General features: G+C 36.2%; 1 protein-coding gene across 6 annotated transcripts in view; it reads right to left on the bottom strand.

Moving 5' to 3' along the window:
- zmynd11 (zinc finger, MYND-type containing 11) overlaps positions 1–27,078 on the bottom strand; it is a 57,877-nt gene that overhangs the window by 18,773 nt on the left and 12,026 nt on the right. For 3 of the 6 annotated variants that reach the window (XM_015354912.2, XM_069190993.1, XM_015354914.2), the window contains exons 2-4: positions 17,817–17,952; positions 7,420–7,579; positions 4,629–4,658 (exon numbers count right to left, since the gene is read on the bottom strand). In XM_015354912.2, coding sequence (XP_015210398.1) covers positions 4,629–4,658; positions 7,420–7,579; positions 17,817–17,932 — 306 coding nt within the window. In that variant the 5' untranslated portion in view covers positions 17,933–17,952. The remainder of the gene's footprint in view (positions 1–4,628; positions 4,659–7,419; positions 7,580–17,816; positions 17,953–27,078) is intronic. The other 3 variants (XM_006634431.3, XM_069190994.1, XM_015354913.2) reach the window with 2 other exon arrangements.

Genomic DNA, 27,078 nt, shown 5'->3' with positions numbered 1-27,078 from the left:
GAGTGTGGTAGAGTAGGTTAAAGACAACTTTAAGGTTACTAAGGCAACAGTAACAGTATCACTTGAATGTTAACACTATCATTATACTTGAGCTCATTAAAATGCAAACAATACTTCAGTGATGTCCCTGTTTTTACTTGCTGTATGCACTGGCGTCAGAATCAAAGTGCCTGAGAAGGAGCAAACTTAGCTGAGAGGACCCTAACAACTATAACGTCCTTTCAAGATGTAACACAAAATATATAGCTGATCTAATTTTGATCTATTTTGACAGTGGAAAAGAAACTTCAAATTAAATCATTTAATTTGGAAGAATGATGTACCATTAAGACCCCCAAAACATTTAACAAACAAGCTAGCTATAGGAGTGTTTTTGTGTTGGACCTTCAGGGCTCTTTTTAAATGTTTCAGGTTGTGGAACATTTGGAATTTGTTTTTCCTTTTTTAAGAAAAGGAAATTTGTTGATGTGGCTCAAAGGAATATGGTTATTATAAACAGAATTCTTTAGTTATATCAATTAAAAAGGGTATTCTCTACATAGATAAATAACTGTTTGTGCAAAAAGGTATAGGACTATGAGGTCCTGACTCTCTGAGTGTGGTGTGGTGTGGTGTCTATCGTAGCAAGAGGCAATCTGAGTGCATTAGCCCAAAGACAAGTTTTTTTAAAACTCATTCCACATTCCTAGGCTTTAAGTTTGTTTAAATTTAACAGTCCAACAGTCCTGGTTCATGATCAAAAATTTTCAAAAACAGCATCATTAGTTTGGCTAAAAAACAGGAATGAGGTTTAAGCATAGCACCAAGATGTAATGAAGTGCACAACGTACATTAAAAATCAAAAACTATGAACACATTCCACCTTCACCAAAGAAACACCCACTGGCAACCAAGATTGATACAAAACATTTCTTGGAGTAAGATTAATGAATGCTTTAGAAAAATGAAGGGTATTTCCGACTGATTTTTATTATTTGCATCTCAAAACAAGCTTTCCTATTGCTTAGGGAGAGATGGGCATAAGGTTGCATACACATACTGAATACAGTATTTCTTTAGCATGAAAATTGCTAGCTGCATAATAAATACAATTGCTTTTTATTTGACCTATTGCTTTGACTTGCTTCTTTCAAGACCAAGATGGAAGACCATTATAAGACAATTATAGAAATTGTTAAGTCCACCTTTGTGCTTTGAGTTAAAATTCTATGACCCCCAAATATGTATCAAGTGAACAAGGTTGCAAAGTGAAGGCAAATGTAAGGTATTATTACTATATATCCTTATACATCCACATAGATCAATGAGAACATAAGGTTATAAACAAGTCATTTGGCTTCTTTGATAGTAGTTAATTGATCCAAGGAACTCATCCAGCTGTTTCTTAAAAAAAGCCAAGGTATTGGCTTCAACAACATGGCTGGGTAGCTTGTTCCATAGTCCCACAGAGCTTTATGGTTGATACTGTACGCATGAAACAACTGATGTTATTCATTTGGTACTGGCATATGTTCCACAATGAATCAAGCTGTGGTTATTTAAAATTCAGCAACTGTAAAATTACTGAAAGTTGATATAAAATTGGACTCAATCTAAAAGTTTTTATTACAGAATAACAGGCATTTGAGAACGATGGAGAGTGAATGGAAAAAACCCATTTTGGAACTCACCATAATTACTAATATTTACACTTGCTGTTACTGTTAAGCTTGTTCCAAACATAATTTAATAAAGCATAACAAAAAGTATAAACATATGAATATAAAGATGCAATAAAAGACAATTAAAGTTGCTATTTAATGATAGTTATAATGTCACTTTATCTGGTGATTTTATACAATTTGCTGCTGGTGGATGACAACTTAAAAAGGTAATTAGTTCCTTTGTATGTCACTCTTTTTACCTTGTTTAGAGAGAAGGCAAATGTCTACACTTCTGAATGCGTGATTATATTCCCTATTGGTTAATGTGTGAAACCAGGGAGCTAAGTAAAACACCTTTAAATGTAGGTTTTAAGCTTTTTACTGCTCCTCTGTCATCGCTGATTTATTTTGTTAACCATTCCATTGAAAATCCAAGGACTGAGGAAGCAGAAGTCTGCAGAACAGACATAACGCAGACAGTAGCAATACAAGCTACAGCCCAATAAAAACATTCTATCTGACTATGTCCTGCTCTGGAGAAATAGGACTGCAATATAACATAACATAACGACTGTTTAACTTTGGGCCAGATTTCTGAAATTTGTTGCAAAGGTCTCTAAATGGCATTTGTGTTATAATATATTTCATTGGTCTGCACTGAAATACCACTGTGATTTCACTTGCTGTGAAAAGCTGGGCACACACATCCTACAGTACCACACCCACCCTCAACTAATACTGCTTTTTTGATTTATGAAATGCATGCTGGAGAAGGAAGACAGGGAGGAAAAATCATTGAGGAGTTCTACGACTACTATTAGTAAAATCACATCTGTTACTACAACTAACACCCATTTATATATATGCTTGCTACAAACCTGTTTCTGTGTAGGTGATGCTCTTTCACGACTCACCCAAAAAACGATACTTCATTAACATTTACTGAATGTAGTAAATGACAGTGACAGAATGACACAGGGTCATGGAGAATGAATGTTGTTCCGGATGATACCTGTGTACTCTCCAGCAAGGTTTAGAATGCAGAATAAGAAACAGGTTTAAAGATATTCTATGTAGCTGTTAAGGCACTAACACTAATCATGCAATGTTAAGCCATTGTTGCAGCTTTACGTTTTGACGTCCAATATTTCAGTTTCTTTTAATTTGAATAAGCAACTTTTACAGATAAGTAGCGAGCAGATATTTAAGACTCATGAGTCACTGTTGGGTCATTCTGTGACAAATCAAGGGCACCTAAAACTGTAGAAATACAAATTGCACCACTTCAGGTTTTAATGTAATTGAATGCGAAAGGTTGTTGATATTGTAAAACTCTAGTTTTTAAAAATTGCAGCTTGGTTTAACAGTGGTTGTGATTAAGGATTCTAGTTAATGCAAACTGAAGAGAAGCATTCATGACATTGAACGTGCTCATCAAAATGTCTTGGGTCAGTCAATGTAAAATCCCATATTGATGACATTCAGTTTCTAGCTGTGTAAATACTTTAAATATTAAATATGCCACCTATTCTGTGCAAAACCCTTAAAATCAAGAAAAACTAATTGGAAATTTAAAGCAAGGCTTTCTGATTCTGATCCAGGTGACCACAGGACCTTCTGATTCTCAGTCCAGTTAAGACTCTCTGTTTCTTAATTGATCCCTAAAATTCATAGTAACTGATTAGACTTTTTGCATAGTTTTCTGTTTATAAAAGTTGCAGTTTTAAGTTACTTCAGAATATATTTGGTAAATTTTAAATCCCAAGAAGCTGAAGAGCTGAAACAAAAAAAACCTAATAAATATAACTCTGGGCTCCAATTAAATCATCAAGATCTCAGACAGAACAAAACCTAATCTGGATTGAGAGCACTGATTTAAAGCGTTTTATGCCCCACAATTTTTAATTAAATTTTAATTAAACCTTGACACACCAACCAATCCCAATTTGCCACCAAACAGAATACCACCATCAAGTGACGCCTTTGGAATTAGCAATTGGCAGGCCTGTAAAGTGGTAACATACCCTTACCTTTAATCCCAGGCTAACACTCACTGATCTCTTATGTGAACGTTCACACAGTTAACAAAAAAAAATTCCAAATCATTTAAGGTGGCCTAAGAGCAAACTGCTTTAGGCTGCCCCTTTTGATTACACATCCATGTGATGTCTTTCTTCTATTAACTAACTGGAATATAGGTTATATTATTTTCGCAGATGCTCTCATGAACAATTTGATTATTCACAGGGTGTTGTGTTTCATTGTTACTGTGAGACAAATAATCTAATTGATTGCAATGAAACAGGTGTACATTCCATTTCAGTTGTTTACCTTTTACCTTTTTATTTAGAAATTGTATTGAGTTTCTATCTAGCTGGTAAGGTGTGGTGTACATATAGTAAAAACAAGCCCCCCTCTATTGCTGTCTAGGTGGATCCCCAATAATTCAAGCAAATCCCATGTCTTTATTTGCATTTTAAACAAATTAGCTTGAGGCTGAATACCAGCTTTGTTGGGGATTTCTTTAGAACATTAACTGTGACCGGGAAAACAAAAACTGACCTTGCTATATAAAACATTAGAAATGAATGAACAGTTAGAGGCTCATTCCATGCTGAAAAGCAAAAAGAATGAAGAACAAACACAACTACGTCAGGTCTTGACACACCTGGTGAAGGCTATGAAGCCAAAATGTTGTGTTTTTTCTTGTTCTTTTACAGTTCGCAGGCTGATGCAGCTCCCCACTCTAACCTCATGAATGTGTAATAACAACCTTTGACCCTGATAAATCCATAACCTGATATTTAATAGGTCCAATCCAGCTGCCACTTGAAATGTGGAAATGTGGAAAACTTTGACAGAGCAGACCATAGGCAATGACGGTATATTAAAACCTGAGACAGTGGTGTGTTTGGGGTATCCTGGTTTGTCATGGAGTGACAGTGTTAGTAAAAACAAAATAGTAATTAAATAGTGGTAACATACCCTTACCTTACTGCCTTCAGTCCTCTGCTCCTGTGATAGCAAGTGATCCAAAAAAAACTGTTTTAAAATCCTGCTGCACTTCTGAGTGGCACTACTGTACACCTTGAGAGAGGTTACTATTAAACAAAAAGGAAGCTCAGGGAAGTGGGCTATGTGCTGTTTAAGGAGGATAAGGTAATATCACATCTACACTAATCCTGACACATAGGGAGTTAACGTCTTAACTACATGACATAACACAAATAAAAAGAGTTCCTGAGTGGGGGAGTGATTTCCAATTTTTGTTTCCAATTTTTGGCTTTGAGAGCTATTGTGGTGCCAATTCCCATGCATTTTAAGCCCCTTACACACAGGACATTCATTCTGAGTTTTGCAGAAGGAAGGTTAAAACATGAAATTTTTGTTTAGTTTAAAAACAGAAGGCAGAACTCCTGAAGTCCTGAAGAATCAAAGCCCTGCAGACTTTGTCAGTTTTGTAAACTTCCAAATAATTATAAAAAGTATAAATAACATTGAAAAAATATCCAAGTATGACTGAATATGAAAAATAAAATATCAATCCTGATTCTTTAAAAGATTGATGTATTATTTGCTAAATAAAATAAAAACAGAAAATGCAGTGAACAAAAATCTGACAGAAAAGCTACAATATAACTTAGTTTTGACACCAAGTGATGTTCCATTGACAAGCTATTACAATTACAGTATGTTGTAATGTTGGTCCCTGACCATGAAAGAAATGCAACAGTAATTAGCTTGAAATTGAAGACCTGGACGTATTCAACTATTTCTATATTTGATCATTTCTCAGTTTTTCCCAAGGTAGTATCTAGGTGTTTCATGGATAATTCCATCACATCATTTTCATTTATATAGCATGTTGATATTTTAGATACAAGATAATAACACAAAGGAAAGGGAACTGGGAGCCAGGAGAGAACAGGAGATGTTCTTTTTTGGGAGCTGGCTCCTTTTGTAATATCTCTCACTTTTCAGATTAGAAAGAACTAATTCAGTTCACTGCTACAGAACTTTTTTTTACCAGCACAGGAGGGAAGGCAGGTGCAAGTGCCCCGATGGTGTTTAGACTGCTAACTGCTTCTTTTCAGTTACGGTAGAAGGTGGAGGAGTGACGTAGTTCACAGGTGTCTGGACAGGCGGAGGATTTGTCGTACACAATGCCAAGGAAACCCCGTCTTCTACCCACCCACCTGCACTGGCACCAGATTCCCTTGGGAAAACCCAGCGATTTACGCCACCCTGCTTGACCCAGTAATCTCCACGGCATCCCTATGCCACAGGGACCCATCAGCCACCTGGGAGCTTCATACTCTGTTTTCTCTTGAAGGGATGCCTAGCTTTGTACAAATAACCACAGGGGACATGGTGAAGACACCTCAGCCTGCAGTGAGTCTTTTTCATGTCTTTCACAAACTGAAATAGCCCCACTAAAACACTTAGATAAGTAGATGTTCAAAAATGGAGGGCAGAACAGAGGATCAGATTTTATTTTTATGCGAGGACCAGGAAAAATGCTTCTTACTTCAGTGGTATTTCAACATAAATGATTCAGCAATAAATTATTATATACATGTATTCATTGAATGCAATGTATTGACTAAACAATCACTGCACTGTTTGTTGCTCTTGGGGTTGGGTTGTTCTTTCTGTCCAGCATGAGAAAAATAAACAATTGCTTTGCTGTCAGTAATGACAGTTTATGTTTTAAATGGCTTCCCCTTACAAGCCTTTAATCTTTCTAAAAATGAGAATTTTCTGTTCTTGCAGGACTCATTGTTTGCTATACACAAGCTTAAAAAACACATTTTTTTAGAAATTAACAATTTCAATACAAAGTAACCCAGACCTATCACTATATTTTCACAAGGATGTGCTTTTTTTAAAAAAAGACACAGATGAAATTTGTTCACATGAAGACAAGCTGTAATCTACTCACATTTATTGCAGAACATGTGCAGTGCCTGAACAGCAAAGCTTCTGTGTTCAGAAGTGAATGCAGAAAGACACTCAGTGGTACACTTCTTGAAACACATGGTTTTTAATATGCTATTTGTAAAGGATCTATTCAGACACTAAACTACAGTAGTTCTTATACAGTATGTACAATAGTGTGCTTTAAAAAGAAACTAACGGGATACAGAGACAGAAGGAGACTAAGAGAATACTGGCTGGCGGGACTGTAAATAAAAATATGCTTTCAAAAGAAAAAAAAACACACAAACTATGCCAAGTAAGTTACGTTATAACAAACTGGGCAATAAAGCATGTTGTGCTAAAAATGTATTGATGATAATAATGAAACACAATGCTGGAGATGTCCTGTCTCTTGAATTATTCAATTAAGTGAATGGCACCAAAATGGTATACTAAACAACTGCTAAGGCATTAACAAAGCAGAATAATGGTGTATCAAATTACCTCCTCGTATTCTACGAAAACACAGAACTGCACACAGAACAAACTATTTATTTGCAATTTTTCTACTTTGTACTTTGATAGGGAGACTTAATCAAAAACATTCAACATTCTGTAATCAACAAAGTAAATAAAAATAATAATACTAAAAAGGATCAAACTACAAAACATTGCTTTTTATTATCCATATTCTTTTAGGGGCTGTATTACACCTCTGGGATTGAAAAAGACTAAGAAAATCAAAACACAGACTGCCAAAAGAGCAATCATCAAGACCTGCATCTTCCACGTGTGCAAGCTCAATGCTCTGTGACAGGAAACATGTGACCCAATTCTAAACATAAATGACACTTACTATCTCGTCTCCTGGCAACCAATATCCTTCCTGCTCGATGCCAGCTTTCGAGCCCTTGCAGCCAACAGTGAGCGTCTCCACCACCAGGCCATCCTTCACTGCCAGGCTCAGTTGTCGCGTGGTCTCCTTTGGGTGCACGCCGAACACTCGACTCAGGTACCTGCGAACAGAGACCACCATCTCTCGTCTCACAGGCTCTGAAACGTGGGCTTCATCTTATTCGTCTCAGCCCTGCACCCCACACACCAGAAGGCAGGAGGTCCCGCTAGCTGACATTTTGTTAAGGAACATCGCTTCTTTTAAAGTCCTTGAAACTGTGCTTTATCGCTTTTCAAAGTCAGAATTTGACTGTAATCTTGAGAAATGGAATGGCGCAGGGAGATGTGCTTTACACTGAACTAAACTGTAAAGTCCACTATAGTAGTAAACAACTATAAAAGATTAAACACATGACGTGTTAATAATCATACTGCAAGGGGTAGAGCAAAGCAAATATGTATGTCATAAATATTACTTAAAATTCACATCCATATCAAATTTTATTCGTTTCATTGTTTAGAAAAAACAGTTGGGACAGTTTTCAGAAGAAAAACCTAAATAACTCCACCTCTGGAAAACAATGTAACTTAAACCGTACAAGTGTTTTTTACGTGGAAAGGCTTCAAACATTGACGTTTTCAGCATTTTGAGTAATGATACACTTCTTCAAGGTCACTGAATTAAAAGAGACTAATAAAAAAGTTTATACTGAATAACTGAGAAATCCCGATATTTGCACATATTTGCACTCTTTCAACTCTTTGCTTAGTTGAGTAAATTTAACGATTTCAAGGTTTAACTTTTTAGTTGTTAAATTATTGACAGGAAATTCTAAACTATAAAAGAACAATAAAGTGTATAGATGAGTTATCTTTGAAAGTTAAAAAACAATGTTCACACTCCTTTTATTAGCAGTAGACTACACAGAACTCCTTTAATTCTGAATCGCAAACTATTTAGGTTTAAACAAAACAAGCTACCTAGGTAATTTGTGCAATAAAATATATTATATTCTATAGGAGACAAACCAAAAAAAAACAAACAAACCACAATCTCACAATAAAGTGCTGGGAAAATGTATGGCAACCCCTAGGATTGGTATTCTCATAGATTTTTAGATCTTAAAAGTAATTAAATCTTCATGAAAGTCTCAATTAAAGTTATAGATATCCCAATTAAACTAAATAGACAAGTAAAAAATATGGTATATATTTTGATTATTTAACAAAATGATTCAACAGTGCGTTCCTATGAACACTTCATTTCAGTATCTGGTATCTGGTCTGCTCCTGCCGTAGAAATGGCTTTAAACTCTATCTTTCGCAACAGCTTTCAGAACTTTTGCCTCATTCTTCATTACCAACTTCAAGTCAGTGACATTTGAGGGTTTTGTTGCATGAACAGCTCAATTTAGGTCCTGCCATAACGTTTCAGTGTGGTTTAGGTCTGAACTCTGACTTGGCCACGCCATGATGCACAACAGTTTTTTCTTCACCCACTCTGTTTTAGATCTGCCTATACGTCGAGGCTCGCCGTCTTGCTGCACGACCCACTTTCGGCTCAGCTTCAGCTGACAAATGGACGGCCTGACGTTAACCTCCAGAATTTGATTTTAGACCCTCTAATTCAAGGCGCTGTCAATGATGGAAAACGGAGTCCTAAGGCAGAAAAGCAGCCCCAAACCATGACACTGGCACCACCATGCCTGCCAGCCAGGAAAGCCGTGGTGCTTTATACATGGAATATATATTGCTGGAATTCTGCTAATACTTGCCTGCATTACGAGGGCATCTTAGTCTTCTTATTGAATAAGTGAATGGGTTTTGGCCATCACAGGACACTGATCACTTTCCTACTTCTAAATACCACCATATAAGTGTTCCAGGGTGCTGAAGCAAGAGCCCCTGTTTTTCTCTAAAATATACACCACATGTGGCAGTGCATAAAATGCTAAATGACTATAGCTCCATCTATCTATTAAATATGAAAATCACTTTACAGGCAATGAAACAAGCACCTCTGTACTGAAGAAGTCTCCTCTCTTTGATTAAAAGTTAAACTGATATACTTTAAATAACAGCAAACTGCTGGAGTAAAATCCTGAAGCAAATCTAGACCACCAAATGTGATTTACGTTTTGCTGTGAGCCACACATTTAAATATAAATCATTACTCTGCATTGTTTAAGTGGCTGTGGCTTTTCCTTTGTGATATCCTTTGCATTCAGAAATAGATCTCCCCTAACCCAATCTTGAAGTGATAGTTAGCAGAAAAGCACTTCAACTTGAGTACTAACTGACAAGACAAAATACAATTGCCATATATGCTGAAGTCTAAGCTTCTATGTAGCACAATAAAGCTGTAAATAACACCATAGAATTATGTTATCTACTACTCTTCTGAAGCTTGTGGAAAGCTGAAATAATTTATCCCCCCTAAGGGCATGTACTTCATACTTAAGGGGGAAACTGAAAAACATAAGCTGCTTCTGTAATGATAACATTTCAAACACTGAACAAAAATAGGTTTAATGAGACTGGTACAAATACTAATTTATAGGATGAAAGTAACTTTATGACTTGAAAATAACTTTCAATAATTGTTCCTGAAGGCAAATGTTCTGTATCATGATGCTTCTTTCTGACTTTTAATTTGAGAACATCACTCTGTTCTCCTCCCCACTGAAAGCTGATGTGTGGTGAGCATTCTGGCGCACTATGGCTGCCGTCGCATCATCCAGGTGGATGCTGCACATTGGTGGTGGTGGAAGGGAGTCCCCATTACCTGTAAAGCGCTTTGAGAGGAGTGCCCAGAAAAGCTGTATATAAGTGTAAGCAATTATTATTATTATTATTATAATATTAAACCCAGTGTTGTGGTATTATTGTAATGTCTCTGTATTATTATGAACTATGCAGAACTACCAATGTAATGCTGTTTTTCTGGAGTGAAAACCTAAAAACAAAATCTGAAATAATGTGCAAGGACAATCTTTCTCACACCTTGTTGAAGGGACAGATATGGATTTTTAACTCTTTTCTTTATCCTTTGACGTACCGTCTCTATTGCACGCCACGACTAAGCACATCAAAGAATCCAGCAGTCCTTTTAAAGCGCATAGCACACACAAAAGGACACTCGTTCCCCAATTAAAAATAAAACAATGTTGCCCAATTTATTTTTGGTGACCACATTAAGGTTAAACCTTTAACCTAAAACTGAATTAAACACTAAACATAAAAGAGTAGCAAACATGTAGTACTTTATTGTTGTTTCTTCATCTCATAAAGCAGGAGTATGGTGCATGTGGTAAGAATCTCTCATCCAGGACACTATAGTTTGTTGTATGGCGTGGTAGCACATAAGTTAGATAAACTGCATTCTGCCTCCATGTCCTAAATTCCTGGGAGAGAACAGCCAAAATGATTAACAACCAGCAATTTCAAAGTCGGTCTGTACAGAAGGAAAAATGACAGGCCATTCTGTAATTCATCAAGGGTCACTCTGGTTTCTGAAAGACAAATTTGTCCTTAAACTAGATTCACACCTTCTCTCAACTCTCAATGATCAAGTCATTTGTTTCGCAAACTCTCCATTCATTTGTAGACTTCAGTCTTCCATGCTCCCCCTGTAATTTAATGCCCATATTTCAACTCTTGGCTCTCTCATCATCTTCTGAACCCCTTCTACCCCTATTCCAGCCCTGTGCCTCACAGTCCCTCAACTGCTCTCTCACTCCTTTCATAAACATCTGAACAAAGCTCCACTGCAAAAACATCGATTATCTTTTTTTTTTACCTTTTTATCATGGAATTAACCTCTACTTTTTCCACCACGGCAGTGAGCTGTTTTGGCTTTTAAAATATTCTGATTTCATCATTTTAAATGATACTTCAATGGACAATCTATGACAGCAATTCTCTTGCAAAGCCCTAATACATTTTAAGAGGCAAAGACTCTGGCAATAACCTGCCACCTCTCAGCTCAGTATTTACTAGCATTTTAGAAAATTAACTTGTTTTTAGGTTTTTATTCCTTCGCGTGAAATATACAAAGAGTTCATATATCACGGATGTGTATTTTTTTTAAATCAGACTCTTCATTGTAAGAAGTACCACCGAGTGAAAATTAATGTTTAATTTTTCATCGATGTACAGTAGCAATGAGCATATAAATATTAAAATATTCCAAACTCATAAACATGCACTCCAAAAAGTGACAATATAATACTGGGGGGGGGGAAGCAAATGTGAAGATAAAGAAAAATAATTTAAAAGCTTTCAGTCACAGCAGGCAGAAAGGTTACTTGTTACAAGAGCTTACAGTACCATGACATTTCAGAGCAATTTCTGCTTTTTGAAGAAGCATTTCCTTGTACTGCACTTTGGCGTGCATTCACGTTGATTAAAACCTGGACTTGTTCCAGTTTCTGGTTTGTCACAGATGAGCCATATTTAATTCCCTTTCTTCTGGGACCCTTTCTTCATATGAGAGAAAGTAGTTCTGGCTCATGAACATCTCTATCTGACAGTATGAAGCATTGTTAAATCCTTTTTTTTTCCTTGAGGACCAATGCTAGGACACTATTCACAGCAGGTCTATAAGCCTTTCCATTATTTATCTTTATTTTCACATCCTACTAATTAATTTGACAACACTGTATACCACTTGTGGAAATGAACTCGGTACTGTATATGCACTGAACTGTTTAATGTTCTTTTATTCTTTGTCACTTTCTTAAGATTTTCACACAGTATTTGTTGTACAGCAACTAAGCATGCATTAAACTGAATGTGCTCTTTTACCTGACCATCTTAGCTATTACTTGTCTTTCTACAGGCCCCAATAATAATTTGTGGATTTAGGCCAATGGCATTGGAGATATTTAATATTTCAGCAATAAAGCACATAGTGACTTTGTATTCTGCCATTTAAGCAAGAGCTGGTTAACAAGATGTTGGTAAAAGAAACTGCAAGTCAGCCATTGGCCAATTGACTTGCCTGCATCACAATCGGATTTTACCTCCAAAGAAGCCTCACCTAAACATTAAAAAATTTCATTTCAACCTGAGTCCAAGCCAAACCAAAGGGATTATTACACTTACTGCAGAGGAGGTACCTTTGTACTTGGATCCTAAAGTAATTATTTCCTGGTTTCATCTTTCACTGCTTCATTCTAATTTACAAAGATTCATCTTTCTCTGCTTCATACTCATTTTCTTAATGAATGCATTTTATCCTACAAATTGTCCTGTATAAAAAATGCAAAGGTTTTTGAGGAAGAAAACTAGCTGTATTTTTCTTTTTAACCATACCATCTGTAGAGTTAATTTAATGTTAATAACAGACAAGAGAAACACACAACAATTTCCATTATACTGCTAGTCAAACCTGAAAGTTTACTAAAATATGGGGCAGTAGTGTTACCTCATGCTTCAAAACACTGAGAATGCACAGAGCACTGGTACCATTGTTTTTTACATTCTAGATTAAGCTAGAAGGAAATACTAAAAAGAAATCAGTTGTGTGGTAAATAATGGTAATACACACCCTTCCATATGTAGTCTCTGAATATGAAAGTCTGTCCATTTACATGCAATGCAATGTAAGTTTTGCAATGTAAACAGTGGTTTGCCTCACCTGTCATTAGAAGTTTGTTCTGCTATCACTACAATCAGAAAGAAAAATGCTTTCACTTTAAGACTGAAAACAGTTTTCATTACTATTCATAACATCATACAGTGTTCGATTGCTTTTGTCCATTCCAGTGCTTATTTTCTTTCCAAGACTGGTGTTTTCAGATCTATTTACTGCAAGTGATGCATCCATTATTAGCCTACTGAACAGAACAGTGCTTTCTCAGTACTTACACATCATAATGAACACTACAGTTTAAAAGAGAAAAAACCTGAGGGCAAATATTAATTAGCTTTCTGGTTAAAACACAATCTGCAGATTCATGCAGATCTGGTTCCATTGACAGTCCACTATCACTTTTCCTTTAGGTTGTTTGATAATTGACACAGATTTGATTTGTACTGCAAAAAAACAATATAATGCATTTTATGTAATACTTTATCTAACATTATGCAAGAACAAAAACACCCACTAAATTATATATTGTAGAGGGACAATGTTGGTAGTGACCACCGATTATTGAGTGAATTGTCATTAACTGTATCTTCAAATCTAGAATATTTGCAAGATCCTGCTAATAAGAAGCTTATTTTCATCATTATTTGCAAGACTAAGGGCACATTCCTAGATCTTTGTATGGTTGAAAGAAATTAAACGTCTGCAATCCAACAAAACACAAGAAAGCAAAATACATAGTGAAAAGCTTAAGAATTGAGACAGTGAAGTAGGGCTGGGCGATATGTCCAAAAACATTAACACGATAAAAATTTTCATATCAGTCGATATCGATAACTATCACAATAAATGTCAAATCATTATTTCTTTCAAGTTTAAAGGCAGATTTTTTCTCCTGAGTGAAAGCTGAAGAAACCAGACAGTTAATTGGTAAATGTAACGACTCTTTATTTTAAGAACACAACAAACACTTGCCAAACAGCAGAAACATTAAACAAATCTGAGCTAGAGAGTATTTAAGTATTTTTTATGTCAAAATATGCATGAGTAAAATGTACAAAATAAATATCTTAACAGAAAAATTAAATACTGCAGTGTGATAAAACACACATAGAAGATGGCTCAGACAGACTGCAAAGTTTAAAGTGCTGTGTTTCATGTCTGATCGTAAAAAGCCAAAATATCTCCAAATTACCTATTATATCTACATTTGCTTCAGTGTTGCTCATTTCTCCACTCTAACTACAATCCTGTCAGCCACCGCCATGTGGGTAAACACCACCACGTTAGCTGTCCGGTCTGCAACATGCAGCGCACTCGCGCAGTATTTTGTGCGCATGCACATATCATGCGCAAAGCATAAACATATATATCGAACATTTATCGAACTTTTGTTAAAATTATATAGAGGAAAATTATATTGCGATAATTATCGTTCCTCTATATAATTTTATCGTTGTCGAATTATCGCCCAGCCCTAGTTCTAGAACTGCTGTGGCTCATCTTTGCACTTCTGTGAAAATTCTAATCTGGCCTTTCTGTTTTTAATGCTGATGAGAGGTCTGAATCCTGTAGTGTAGCCCTTGTAATTCTCCTGTCAAAGTCTTCAGTGCTCACTGACTAGTTTTACGTTCACTTCACTTCTTTCATTTTGAAGATACCCCATACTGTTGATTTTGCAATGCACAATCTCTCTGCATTGGTTCTTACTGGAATTTTCTTTCACAATTGCTTGTCTTTCCATCATATCTGATCTTCATCTTGACCCAAACAGTAAACTCCAAAGGTTGGAACCAAGGCTATACATTCACAGATCTTTTATGTTTTCATACTTAATGTAACTTGGAAGACCTGAGTAATCAGAAAACACCTGTCAGCCATTTGTCCCAGTGTGTTTGCTCACCTGGAATGGGCAGATGGAAAACACAACAAAGGACATTGTTCAAACATGACTAAACATTTGATCTGACATACAAATATCATTAGTACACAGCAAAAATGACTAATTTCCCTTCACTGTCTCAGTACTTGGGGTTTTCACTGTAAACAATGGTGGTAAAAACCTGTTCTCCCTGTGTAACAAGATCAATTTTGAATCAAGTACAATAAAGAGCTAGTAAAACCTGAACTGAGAAACCAAGTAAAATACTTGTACTTTAAATGCAAGACACACTATTGGACAGGTTTGAGCTGTAGACCAACTGCAGAATACTGTACAACTATCATCTAGGAGAACCTGTAATGTATGTAAGATAGTAACAGAGCAGTCCTGTTGTATGACTCTTCTCAAGAAAACCCACAAAAGTAAGGGAACGGCCTTGAATTTCAAAGCAGGTCTAAAATGAAAATATGAAAGTGAAATACGATATTTAAATAATTAAAGGTTAACCGCCTGTAAAGTAAAACACGATGGCAGCTGTCCAAGATATACAGTATGTCTGCTTTACATTATGAAGGGCTGCAAACTTTTGAAGGGAAGTTCAAGACAATAACAACTGAAATGACTTGATGTAGCTTCACATTTTAGCAAACAATATAAGACAACAACAGAATTTCCAAAGAGCAAAGGAATCTAAGCTCTGATCTGGCAAGCGAAATGACCTAACCTGGAACTCCCTGGAACAGTATAGGTGTTTCTGACATTAGTCAGGAGACAAATCAGATACTTCAGTGCAGAATGCTGGAGAAGTCCACATGATATCTCCTGACAAGTCTTCGTAAATGGATGTTTACATTAACGTTTGCAAGAATGTCAAACCCTGTTAACAACCACTTCCTCTCTGCTGCCTATTAATATCTTGCCTCTAAAGCACCCACTCATATATTTTCTCTTAGACCCCCTCACCCCATCAGTCTTGCAGCAGCTCCCTGACTCATTCCTCACAAAATGAGGAGTTGTTCCATCAACCTTACCTTTATAGTCAGGCTGCTGATCCATTTGCCATGTGAATTAAGAAAGTCAAAGGTGGACATACTCGACCAGGTGCCTCCAACTTTGCAGCTGAAACTAAAGGCTAGTTTTTCCTCAAAACTCCACAGCTAAGTGCTTTGAGAAATTGGAAATGTTGTCCAATATGGACAATAATGAGCTGATTAGGTCCTTAACAACTGAGCTGGAATTAAAACATGCAAACACACAAGCTATTCAGAATAGGAAATGTTACCCATGCATTCTGACTTTTACAATGAAATTGTATTCATTGTAAAATGAGGTTGACATATATAAAATGTATGATATTCCAAAATAATTTTATAAATGTAATATATCAGTTCAGCTTTTAACCTTTATTATTATGCCTGTTCCTTATATACAGTTGCAAGAAAATGTTTGTGAACCTTTGGAATTACCTGGTTTTCTGCATTAATTACTCATAAAAATGCAGTCTGATCTTCAACTAAGTCACAATAATAGACAAACTCAATCTGCTTAAACTAATAACACACAATTGTACTTCTTGTCAGTATTGAACACACCGTTTAAACATTCACAGTCTATGTTGGAAAAAGTATGTGAACCTCTAGGCTAATGACTTCTCCAAAAGCTAATTAGAGTCAGGTGTTCCAATCAATGTGATGAGGTTGAAGGTGTGGGTTGGAGGTGCCCTCCCCTATAAAAAAGGCGCACAAAGGTTGGTTACTGACAGAGTCTGCTTTTCTCAAGAAAGAGCTGTTCACGTGAACTATGCCCTGATCAAAAGAAATATCAGAGGACCTTAGAAGATGAATTGTACAGATGCATAAAGCTGGAAAAGGCTACAAAAGCATTTCTAAAGGCCTGGGTGTTCATCAATCCACAGTAAGACAAATTGTCTACAAATGGAAGAAATTCAGTACTGTTGCTTAATAGAAGTTGGGTGATAAAATAAGACAATGACCCGAAACGCATAAGTAAATCAACAACAGAATGGCTTAAACGGAAGAAAATTTGTGTTCTGGAATGGATAAGTCAGTGTCCAGACCACAACCCAATTGAGATACTGTGGCATGACCTGAAGAGAGCTGTTCACGCAAGGAATCCCAGAAATATCAATGAACTGAAACAGTTTTGTAAGGAGGAATGGTCTAAAATTCCTTCTAACTGTTGTGCACGTCTCATCAGCACCTACAGGAAACGTTTGGTGCACGTTAGTGCTGCTAAAGGAGGTTTTACCAGTTACTAAATACAAGGGTTCACATACTTTTTCCAGCCTGGACTGTGAATGTTTAAACGATGTGTTCAATGTTGACAAGAAAAAGTATAATTGTTTGTGTGTTATTAATTTAAGCAGATTGTGTTTATCTATTATTGTGACTTAGTTGAAGATTAGACCACATTTTTGTGAGTAATGCAGAAATCCAGTTAATTCCAAAGGGTTCACTAACTTTTTCTTGCAACTGTATATCATTTTATTGTTTCCAACAAAATGAACATTTACCAAGATTACAGCCTCTAATTTCCAACAAGAAAAATGTATGAACACCTTAAAGACAAAATAATTAATTAATAAAAAGAGTAAAATATGCCACAAAAATGCCACAAATGAGATCTAAACAGAAAAAAGGTGCTTCTGCTTTGTGTCCCACCTACTATTCCTGGTGTAAGTAACTAATTTAATGTACTAATTTAACTGGCAACTGATGTAATCATCAGAAGCTAAAGAGAACTCGGAAACCTGCAGGGTCTATTTCTACCACAACCAGATGATGTGCAACTTTGGGCCCAAAATATACCAGAAGATTTTCCCATCAAGTGAAGTGAAGAGAAAACAAATCAGCTGATGACTTACTTTGAAATTCTGTCCATGTTGGCAATTTGTTTCTGATTCCGGATGACTTCAATGGCCGCCCAGATGTACTGGACCACTTTGGGGTCTGCCTGCCTTTTCTTTACTACACGTGACATGATGTCTTTACTTATTTTACCTGGAGCCAAAGAAACAAGGGAGAGAAAAAATAGTTCAAGAATCGTTATTCTCTTTGTGAAAACACCTTTTCCCATCCTATTTACTGCAAGATGACCCCCAGAAATTGTGTTCAGGGCCTGACAGAAGACATTCGTTTTCTGCATGCTGTGTCTACAATTTCCCACTGAAAAGCACCAGCATGGGTAATGGGAAAAGCCTTTTCATATGTCTTGACACTAGCTTCACCTTTGCCATTTGTTCTCCACCTGAATCTATTCAGCTGACTTTTGTCATCTGGTTTAACTCTGGATCAAAGAAGAGTTTTGTCTGCTATTCATATAAGTCTGTAGCTTGTTACTGCACTTAATATTAGTCTTTATAATCCACTCTGAACAGCTTCATCGAAACAAAGGAAACATAAAACTCTTAAATGTAAGAAAGATTTTGAGGATTCATTTCTTCATAAAGTGTACTCCCTTTAATCTTCCTTAAGGTGCAAAATAAAAATGTTTAAAAAATACACAATCTACAGAAACATATTAAACATGAAAACATAACATACTGTATTAAAATAAACATTCACAAATGAATTAAAAATAAGAGTATTACACGATACATAATTAATGTACACATACAGTATGCATTTAGAATGGATTTGACATTGCAGTGCAAAATGCAATGAGTCCAAATTTTTATTGAATAATACTTTTTTGGGGGGTGCTACGGTGGCACAGTGTTTAGTATTGCTGCCTTGCAGCACTGTGGCCCTGGGTTCCATTCCTGGGGTGCGATCTGCGTGGATTTCTACGATATCACCATGTTTGTGTGGGTTTCCTCTCGGTTACTTCGGTTTCCTTCCACAGTCCAAAGAAATACAGGTACAATAGGTTAATTTGCTTCAGTGAAAACTGGCCCTGGTGTGACTGTGTGCGTATTTGTGTTTGTGTATGCCCTGTCATGGACTGGCACCCACTGCTTGCCAGAAAAGGTTACCAGCTCCCCTGAGAACTAAAGTGGTTAGACAATGGGTGGAGGGATGTCTACTTTGGAGAATTCGTTTCTGGGGTCAAGTTCTCTTCTGCATCATATACAGTAACTCACAGAGGGCAACGATTCATCAGTCAAATCGGTCTCAGAGTGTACTAATACCAAAGCCAACATCCACATTTAAACAATGTGTACTTCACTGAAACTTGACATTGCACAATCTTTCATCCTGCTTACAGAAATCATATATCACCATAGCCTTTTAAGAATGAAAATTACTAGGACAAGCGAGCAAGTATGCTGTTAAATACTGTATTATGCCAAATATAAATGACAGGGTACAAAGAAAATCTGAATTATTGTAGATTTACATGTATTATGATAGTATTTCTACACAAACTGCCCAGTCCCAGCCTCACCCATCTGTCTAGTTGTTTTTTATGTGAACTACATGTTCATAAGGATAATTGTCAATCCTGATAGAGCAAAAATCCCTACAACACTAAATGCCTGATGACATCTTGCTAGATACTATGGAGATATTTGTGGGGAATAAGATTTCCTCAATTCTTCACTGACCGAAACATATCAAAGCCTGAACATTCAGTCTTACAGTAGCAAAAGAACTAAAAGAGCTTAACATGATCTGTAATATACCCAGTAAATCAGTGGTAGATTTTCAGATGGATTTTCTGTAGAGACCAGTTGAAGTTCTTGCAGCAATGGTAATCTGTGATAATTACAGTACATAATCTTGCAGTTAGGTTCATGATTAATCAAATGGTAAAAAATGATGAAATTACGCAATGAATGAGCTGTGATCCTACAGAGGGAAAGAACAACAGTTGATGAAAAAAATAAAACATTCCCTCTTATTTGAAAGGTCAACACTTTTTCTACAATTGTTTTTTGGATGACAGATAAAACCAAGGTCCTGACTCTCTGTGCTCATTAAAAATCCCAGGGCGTTTCCCAAAAAGAGTAGGGGTGTAATTCTGGCCAAATTTCCCCCTGGCCTTTACCAATCATGGCCTCCTAGTAATCCTCATCTATGAATTGGCCTCATCACTCTGTTCGCCTCTTCAATGATAACTGGTATGTGATGAGCGTTCTGGCGCACTATGGCTGCCGTCGCGTCATCCAGGTGGATGCTGCACATTGGTAGTGGTGGAGGAGTCCCCTTTACCTGTAAAGAGCTTGGGGTGCAGTGTCCAAAAAAGCACTATAAAAGCATGAGCAATTATTATTTATAATTATTATTATTCAAACAGATGTGGTGTTTGAGTCTGCCCCTTAATCAGGTCTCAAAGTGATCCTAATAGTTGATAGCAGACTCTCCCATTCTTTAATTGGCACAGCTTAAACAAAACAACAAAAAAACGGGAAAAAGTTACACTTTCAGCATTCATACAACTGATTTGCTCATTACAGAGTAACACTGATACAAAGTAATACTACTACTAATACACTTTATTTTATACAGAAGCTTTAAAAGTGTCTTTACAGGAAAAGTAAAAAGCAGTAGAAATAAGAATCTCGGATTCCCAAAGCTCAGTATCTCACTGATTGCAGAAAAGAGCAATAAATGAGTACGGCTACAGTTAGCAATGAATGTAAAGATTAGTGATAGCAAAAGAAGAAGAAAATAAATACAGGTAAACAAAACAAGAAAGTTGAAACTGGTGAGAGAAGCAACAGCAAATGCACCAGTGTTCCCTCTGTCACTTAAAAATGTCACATACTGAACAAAGAAAGAATCAACAGTTAGAAAAATCAAGAAGTCACAGATGTACAATAAGTGTAAACATGTAGCCTAATGCCTTCTGCAAAAGTGGGTCTTGCTCTCTAAGCTGTGGCTGCTGAAGAATGATATTGACTTTGCTCACTTTATTATTTCCTCTTTCCTTACTGACTAACTGACGACTTCAAACACCTAGTCGGTGTTTGTCTGGAGAGTAAAATTAGCATTATCACAACCTGAAGAGAAGATAATACTTTTAGGAGGCACATTGACTGTTTACCACACATACAGTGTGCATATGAAATCAAATATTCTGTCTGGCCCCAATTACAAAATGTAATTAGCGCAAATGTGGCACCTGCTCATAGGGATTCCCAAAGCTGTGTCCCATTGTTTTCCTATTGTTCTCATCATTGCTGTGGGATGTTCACAGATTTCAATATCAATTGGTGAAAAAGAGTCTCTTATCAGAGAATCTATTTCTTTAAAGCATAAGATACTGTAATCATAGATGAATATGACAGTGTTTGTTGTCTATGAAGATAATCGCACAGCTGGGGGTCAGTAATTTATAAAAATACTTATGTTTAAATTGTGTCCAAATAACTGGTTTTGGTTATGCTGAACTGCTTAATTCAGCTCTGACAGTTAATATTTTTAGTAAATTTGATATCTGCCCATGTAGTTTACAACAAGTTTAACCGGACGACAGCAAGCAAACAATATGTTCAAAAACAAAACAACAGATTCATACAACATGGTTGTGGCGCGGCCTTTTGTCCGTGTCTGGTGTATTTTTTTTAAATCAATTTTACATTGCTGAAAGGCTAAAGCTTTGTCTACTGTTGATAAGAGACAGTGGATGGGACTTTTTTACCTATTGGCTAAATTATAATTAAATTAATGGATCAGGAATGGCACCGAACAGCTGAAATGGAGATGTTACTCCATCAATTTTACTAAGCAACGTCAGTTTTAAATGTAGACTTACAATTTGTATACTAATATAAAATGTATTTGCATTGATTTTTGCTTCAAATTTCACTCTTCTGTGGAGTGCCTTTAATGGGAAATATGGAACACATAAAAACGGACCTGAAATCTCATTTGTTCTTTTTCAAAAGCTACAATATAACAATGTAAAAATAAAATGTGGCCTTTGAAAACACTATGAACCTTTTTAAATTGTCAAAACCATTTCTGGAACACTCATTCAAGGACAATGTTGGAAAGTGAGGTACTGTATTTCTGCCAAAAATATGAAATGTGCTTTTCCCATGAATCTGGTTGTGATCTGCTGTATGTTAAACAAAAGAAAACCTCTTGCTGCAATGGCTGCTAGTCTTGAAAGTCACTGAAATGAAACAGATAAATAATGCTGCCTACAAAACATCGCCAAGCTCAAGGTCAACCAGCATCAGTCGTGAGCATGTGAGTGACAATAACAATCAGTAAACAGGGTCGGCCTATGAGGAATCAAGTGTCCTAGCCTCTTAACACAGTAGTGACATTTTTTTCTCAGGTTTGAGGATATCTATTCAAAAACCCATGGATTCTTTTCAAGGATAAAAGCAACACTTTAATCAAAGGAACAAGTAAACGTTAACTTCATGCATGCTTTTCTTCAGAGAAGAAAAGAAACACGCTGTTTGGGCCGTGAAGCCTTCTTCAGGTTTGTGCAGCCTACGCATGCTGATGCAGCTACCTATTTGAACATTTTCATCAGTAAACACATGAGCGTAAATGTAAAAAATATGACTTTTCAAAACATTAAAACAATACACATAATACATCGTCTTTGTTTTCTGAAAGTACATCTTTGTATGATATGTCAGAGGGGGTTACTCCACAACAAAGAGTAAAGTTGTTTATTTTTAAGACAGAATTGGTCACTGTAAAGTCGTATTTTAAGGACCAGCATACATGGAGCAGTGAGCTGGAATACACACTATACAATGGCTGCTCTCTCAAAACTCCCCAATTACTGTGGGAAGAGCTCCCTTTCTAAAGGAGACCCTATTGTCTATTTAATCCATGTTGATTAGTTTTCAGGTGGAGGTCTCAATGGAGCTGAGAGTTAATTTGCTGTAAGAGATGGACTTGGATTCATATGTGTCAATTCTATAGGGTATATACAGTAAAATAGTGGTCACGTCCTGTTAATGATGTTGAACCACCATGAAAACAGATTTATGATGTGGTATTTGTCATTTTTTCATATCTGACAGATACAACAAAAACAATTTGATTAACCTGGGTTTCAAGTATCTTGTAGTTTGCTGTTACAAAATGAAGCAGTTGCAAAACTTATCAATAACGTCCAAATTAAGATTAATAAATCATTTTATTAATCAGAGCACAGGAAAGGACAATGGTAATCACAGAAAGTTAAGGAAGTCAAGACGTGTGAATTGGTTACTGTTTGAATAGTATTACAATGCAATAATATTTGGACATTATTGTTTTTCACTGTGCAATTCTTTAGTGTTCTTTATTGAACTAAGTGGTGCCACTGGGAACACCAGCATATTTCTGATACAGTAACCAAGATAGCATTGTGTTGAGAATTTTTTGTTTGGAAGAAACTTCCTTTCGCAAAAGGCAAGAACTTTCGTTGCAGTGGTTGTGTTGTAATACTAGGTAGATTAAATTGCTGCAGCTTATTTATACAAAGAGAAGAAAAAAACAAGTACCTTACCAGTCAACTCATAAAACCAAGTTTACATGCAAATCAGTGAGAAAACAACCATTCAGCATGCTGCATACATGGCTCTGCATGCAACATTCCCACAACAGAGCACAGCTGAAGAGGCCTGCCCTTCAAGATGATATGAAAAGCAAACAGCATTCGACAAACTATCCCCTAACAGAGATCAAAAAACAACAGACATCACAAAACAAGGGGAAAGCCAGGGAAACATTCTGGTTTTTACACAAAAAAAGCAATTTGCAAAATCAACCGAATGTTTACATTGTAGAAATCTTTGCCGCAGTTTCTCTCTCTAAAGAATCACTGCTTTCCAAGCATGAAATGTGAACAAAAAGAGACACGAGACATGTTCAGTCAACACTGAATAATGAATGACAAAATCTGAGTCATTTCAGAAAGTTATGTGTTTAATAATGCATTCAAAATAAACCATACACCACCCCTAGAACTTTCTTTAATTACTTTATTTTCCCCTAAACACTTCCAAACATTGATAGCTTTATGAGGATTTGGCTTATCAAACACATGAATAATAGATGCCCTTTAGATCTCACAGAAGTTGGGCTTACATTCATCATAAAGCAATGCAAATTGAGTGAGACTTGCAGATCACAAGGCTAAATTTGAAATACAAAAATCAGGCAATCTTAGAAGGAAAAGTTCAAACAGATTCAATAAAAAAATAAAATTATTACAATCACATATTATTTAATATCGTGCGTGAACAAAATTAAAAAAATAATGAGGATGTGTTATAATTTATCTTTTGAATACATGCTTGGGCACTAAATCTCAAGGCTTATTAAACTATTTTTTTGGTTCACAAGTAACCTTGAAATACTGCCAGCATTTTACAGATTTATGGGGTGGGTTGTGTTTAACCTTAGGACTCGGAGAACAGAATGCTGAAAAGCCTCAATGTACATTATTTATTGATTTCCTCTCTCTGCAGAATGGTGAGAAAAGCAGAGACAACCACTACACTTTTGTAGACAATGTCAGCGAAAAAACAGTTCTTCAACAACTGAAGCAAACCGTGTATCACAATATTATACATATTCCTACACAACTTAATGCACATCAAAAAAACTTGTCAAATTACTACTTCATTTCAAGTGAAACTAAAGCTATACTGTGAAGTATTAGCAGTACCTGAGATTTCAGTCTTCCTCCTCTAAACAACATCTCCCAAAACATATTTCTATTTACATTTCGCAGTCCAAAGATATACTGGTAGGTTAACCGAGACACAGTTCTGTGAAAACTGGCCCTGGTGCGAGTGGGTGCCTTGTGCCTGTTGCTTGCTAGAATAGGCTCCAGCTTCCCTATGACTTGGATGAATCAGTTAGAAGATGGATGGATGATCTAAAACATTTTGGATGAGATCTTCCATTGGTTTCACAGTTGCCTATCTACATTCAGAGAGAAAGGCGTCATTTTGATTTACATTTATATGCTAACGAGACTGAATGTGTCAGAAAGGTGCGGCATCCTTGGTGCTGGACATTATGTGCCAGGCCTATCAAACACAGTTCTTGAGTTAACACAGCACAGCGGTCTTTAAAATGATCCAATTAGCCTGGTAACCTCTACACTTCTCTCCAAATGCTTCTGTGCTTCTCTCAAGGCCTCCAAAAGGTTTATCGGATTTATAACACACCGCAAGTCCAACTGACCATGTAATTGACTTAACGAGGCAAACGAGTCTTCAATCGAGACCAAAAACCATAAGCATCTGAAGCTCTGCAGAAGGAGTGCAGGTCAAGATACCTCTTTGTCAATTCTCCATTAGGCAAACTAAGACCCGTCATGGTTGTGTTCAATATCTGCAGCATGTTCCAGCTGAATGCTGTCATGAAACCGGAAATTTCATTCCTTCTTACAAATAAATTCGAATTAATATTTAATTATTTCTGAGGTCTCAATCTTTTAGGATTTTTCATGTAACCCCAGAGATCCCTACTGCAACAAGCCCAGCAGTGGCTGTATGCCTACAGCTAATACTGGAGCACTGTGGGAACAATGATCATAAAAGAGTACAGAGATGAAAATGATAAATATTTTATGAGTTCATATTTACCTCATAAAATTTGAAAGCCAGATGAGACTGTTAGTATTTCATCTTTACATCCTGGCCTTCATCTCCAGTTTCACCCATTCAGCAGTAAGCAGCGCAACACAGAACTACTTGCATGACTCCGCTTGAAATCCTGAATTAATTTTTAAATTGATGAGGTATACACTGACCTACATAATACCATAAGAAAGGTTACGCATGAGAGGAAGCCTTTGGGACTACATCAGTTTCCCAGGTCTGGCCCTGGAACACCTCTATCTCCTCTGTTTCTCGCTCCAGCTGAGATCTTGATTAATTAAGTACCCTTATTGAAATGTTACCTGAAGTGTTTGATTTGTTAACTGCTCTCTTTTAAAACTAAGAATTCTTAGAAACTTTGCCAACATGTCTATACGTTCCTGCTTACTTTTCTCCTTTGCTTTCTGAAACAAACAAATAAAAAAACAAATAAGTAATTTTCAAATAATTACATGTAAACACATGTTACATGGTACATTATAAGCATTCTTCGAGCTGTGTTTGAATTCTGCCTTGAAACAATAAATCTAAATGAGGAAAATTCTGACATCCAGTTTCTGACACAGGGTATATGCCACTCTAAGCTTCTCTTTGTATTTAGGAGCAGAACTTATTTTTTAGAAGAAAACAATTCAAATTAAGGTTCAATATGATAAATGAATCAAGAGGAACTAGGGTCAGGAAACACTGACCTAACTGCTTGGGTTGCAATTAGCTAAATGATAAGCTAAATACAGTATAAGCTAACAATAACCTGATGAATAATAAGATTTAAGGATCTCATCCTACCATTTCTTGAAATAAATTATAGGATAACAGCATGGATTGTTCCATACTCTCATCAACCCTCTGTACAAAAGTGCCTTCTTTTCTCAGTTTTAAATTAACTGTACTTGTGTCCTTTGATTTGTGTGTAGATCCTGATTCTGAAGATGTCCATTGGATTGACTTTGTTATTCCCTTTAAGGATTTTTAAATATTGGATCTGGTTACCTGTAATCTACTCAGTTCAAGACTAAAAGATTCAGTTCTTTTACCCAGTTAGTGCAGGACATTCCTTAAAGACATGGAATACATCTCGTTTGTTCTTTTCTGGACTGATTTGAGAGCCATCAGGTCTTACTATTGCACTGTACAATTCTAATGTTACATTCTTGAGTTCTTCACTATTATCTTTATATCTTAAGTCTGCTTTTTATGTTGCTCAATACATTGTCCAAAAATTGTTAAATGTGTCAGTATAAATACCTTTTCTTCAGGCTCCAAATTTTTATATTTTGCATCTTTAGTTTAGATTCTTGCTTCCTGCATGTATTAATCTGCACTTATTTATAGTGTCAGGTGTTTGCTCCGTTTTCTTTCAAGATATTTCCTAAAATCCTTTACTGCTTTTACAGAATTAACGAATCCTCCTATTTTGCTATCATCTACAAACTTGATTTGTTTATCAACTACAGTAAAAACCCTGTAATTCTGGACATTCCTCTCAATAACAAAAGGCAATTTGCTAACAATGGGTATTGTTTTCGTTTCATATGCTTTGGCATCATCAGTGAATGTTGGAAGAATTGTTAAATAGGAATGATATTTCTAGTTTCCTCAAGTTACTGGT

The sequence above is a fragment of the Lepisosteus oculatus genome, chromosome 6 (genome assembly GCF_040954835.1).
Source record: "Lepisosteus oculatus isolate fLepOcu1 chromosome 6, fLepOcu1.hap2, whole genome shotgun sequence".
NCBI lineage: Eukaryota > Metazoa > Chordata > Actinopteri > Semionotiformes > Lepisosteidae > Lepisosteus > Lepisosteus oculatus.
The sequence above is the reverse complement of the archived record's forward strand: the minus strand, read 5'-3'. Positions and strand labels throughout refer to the sequence as shown.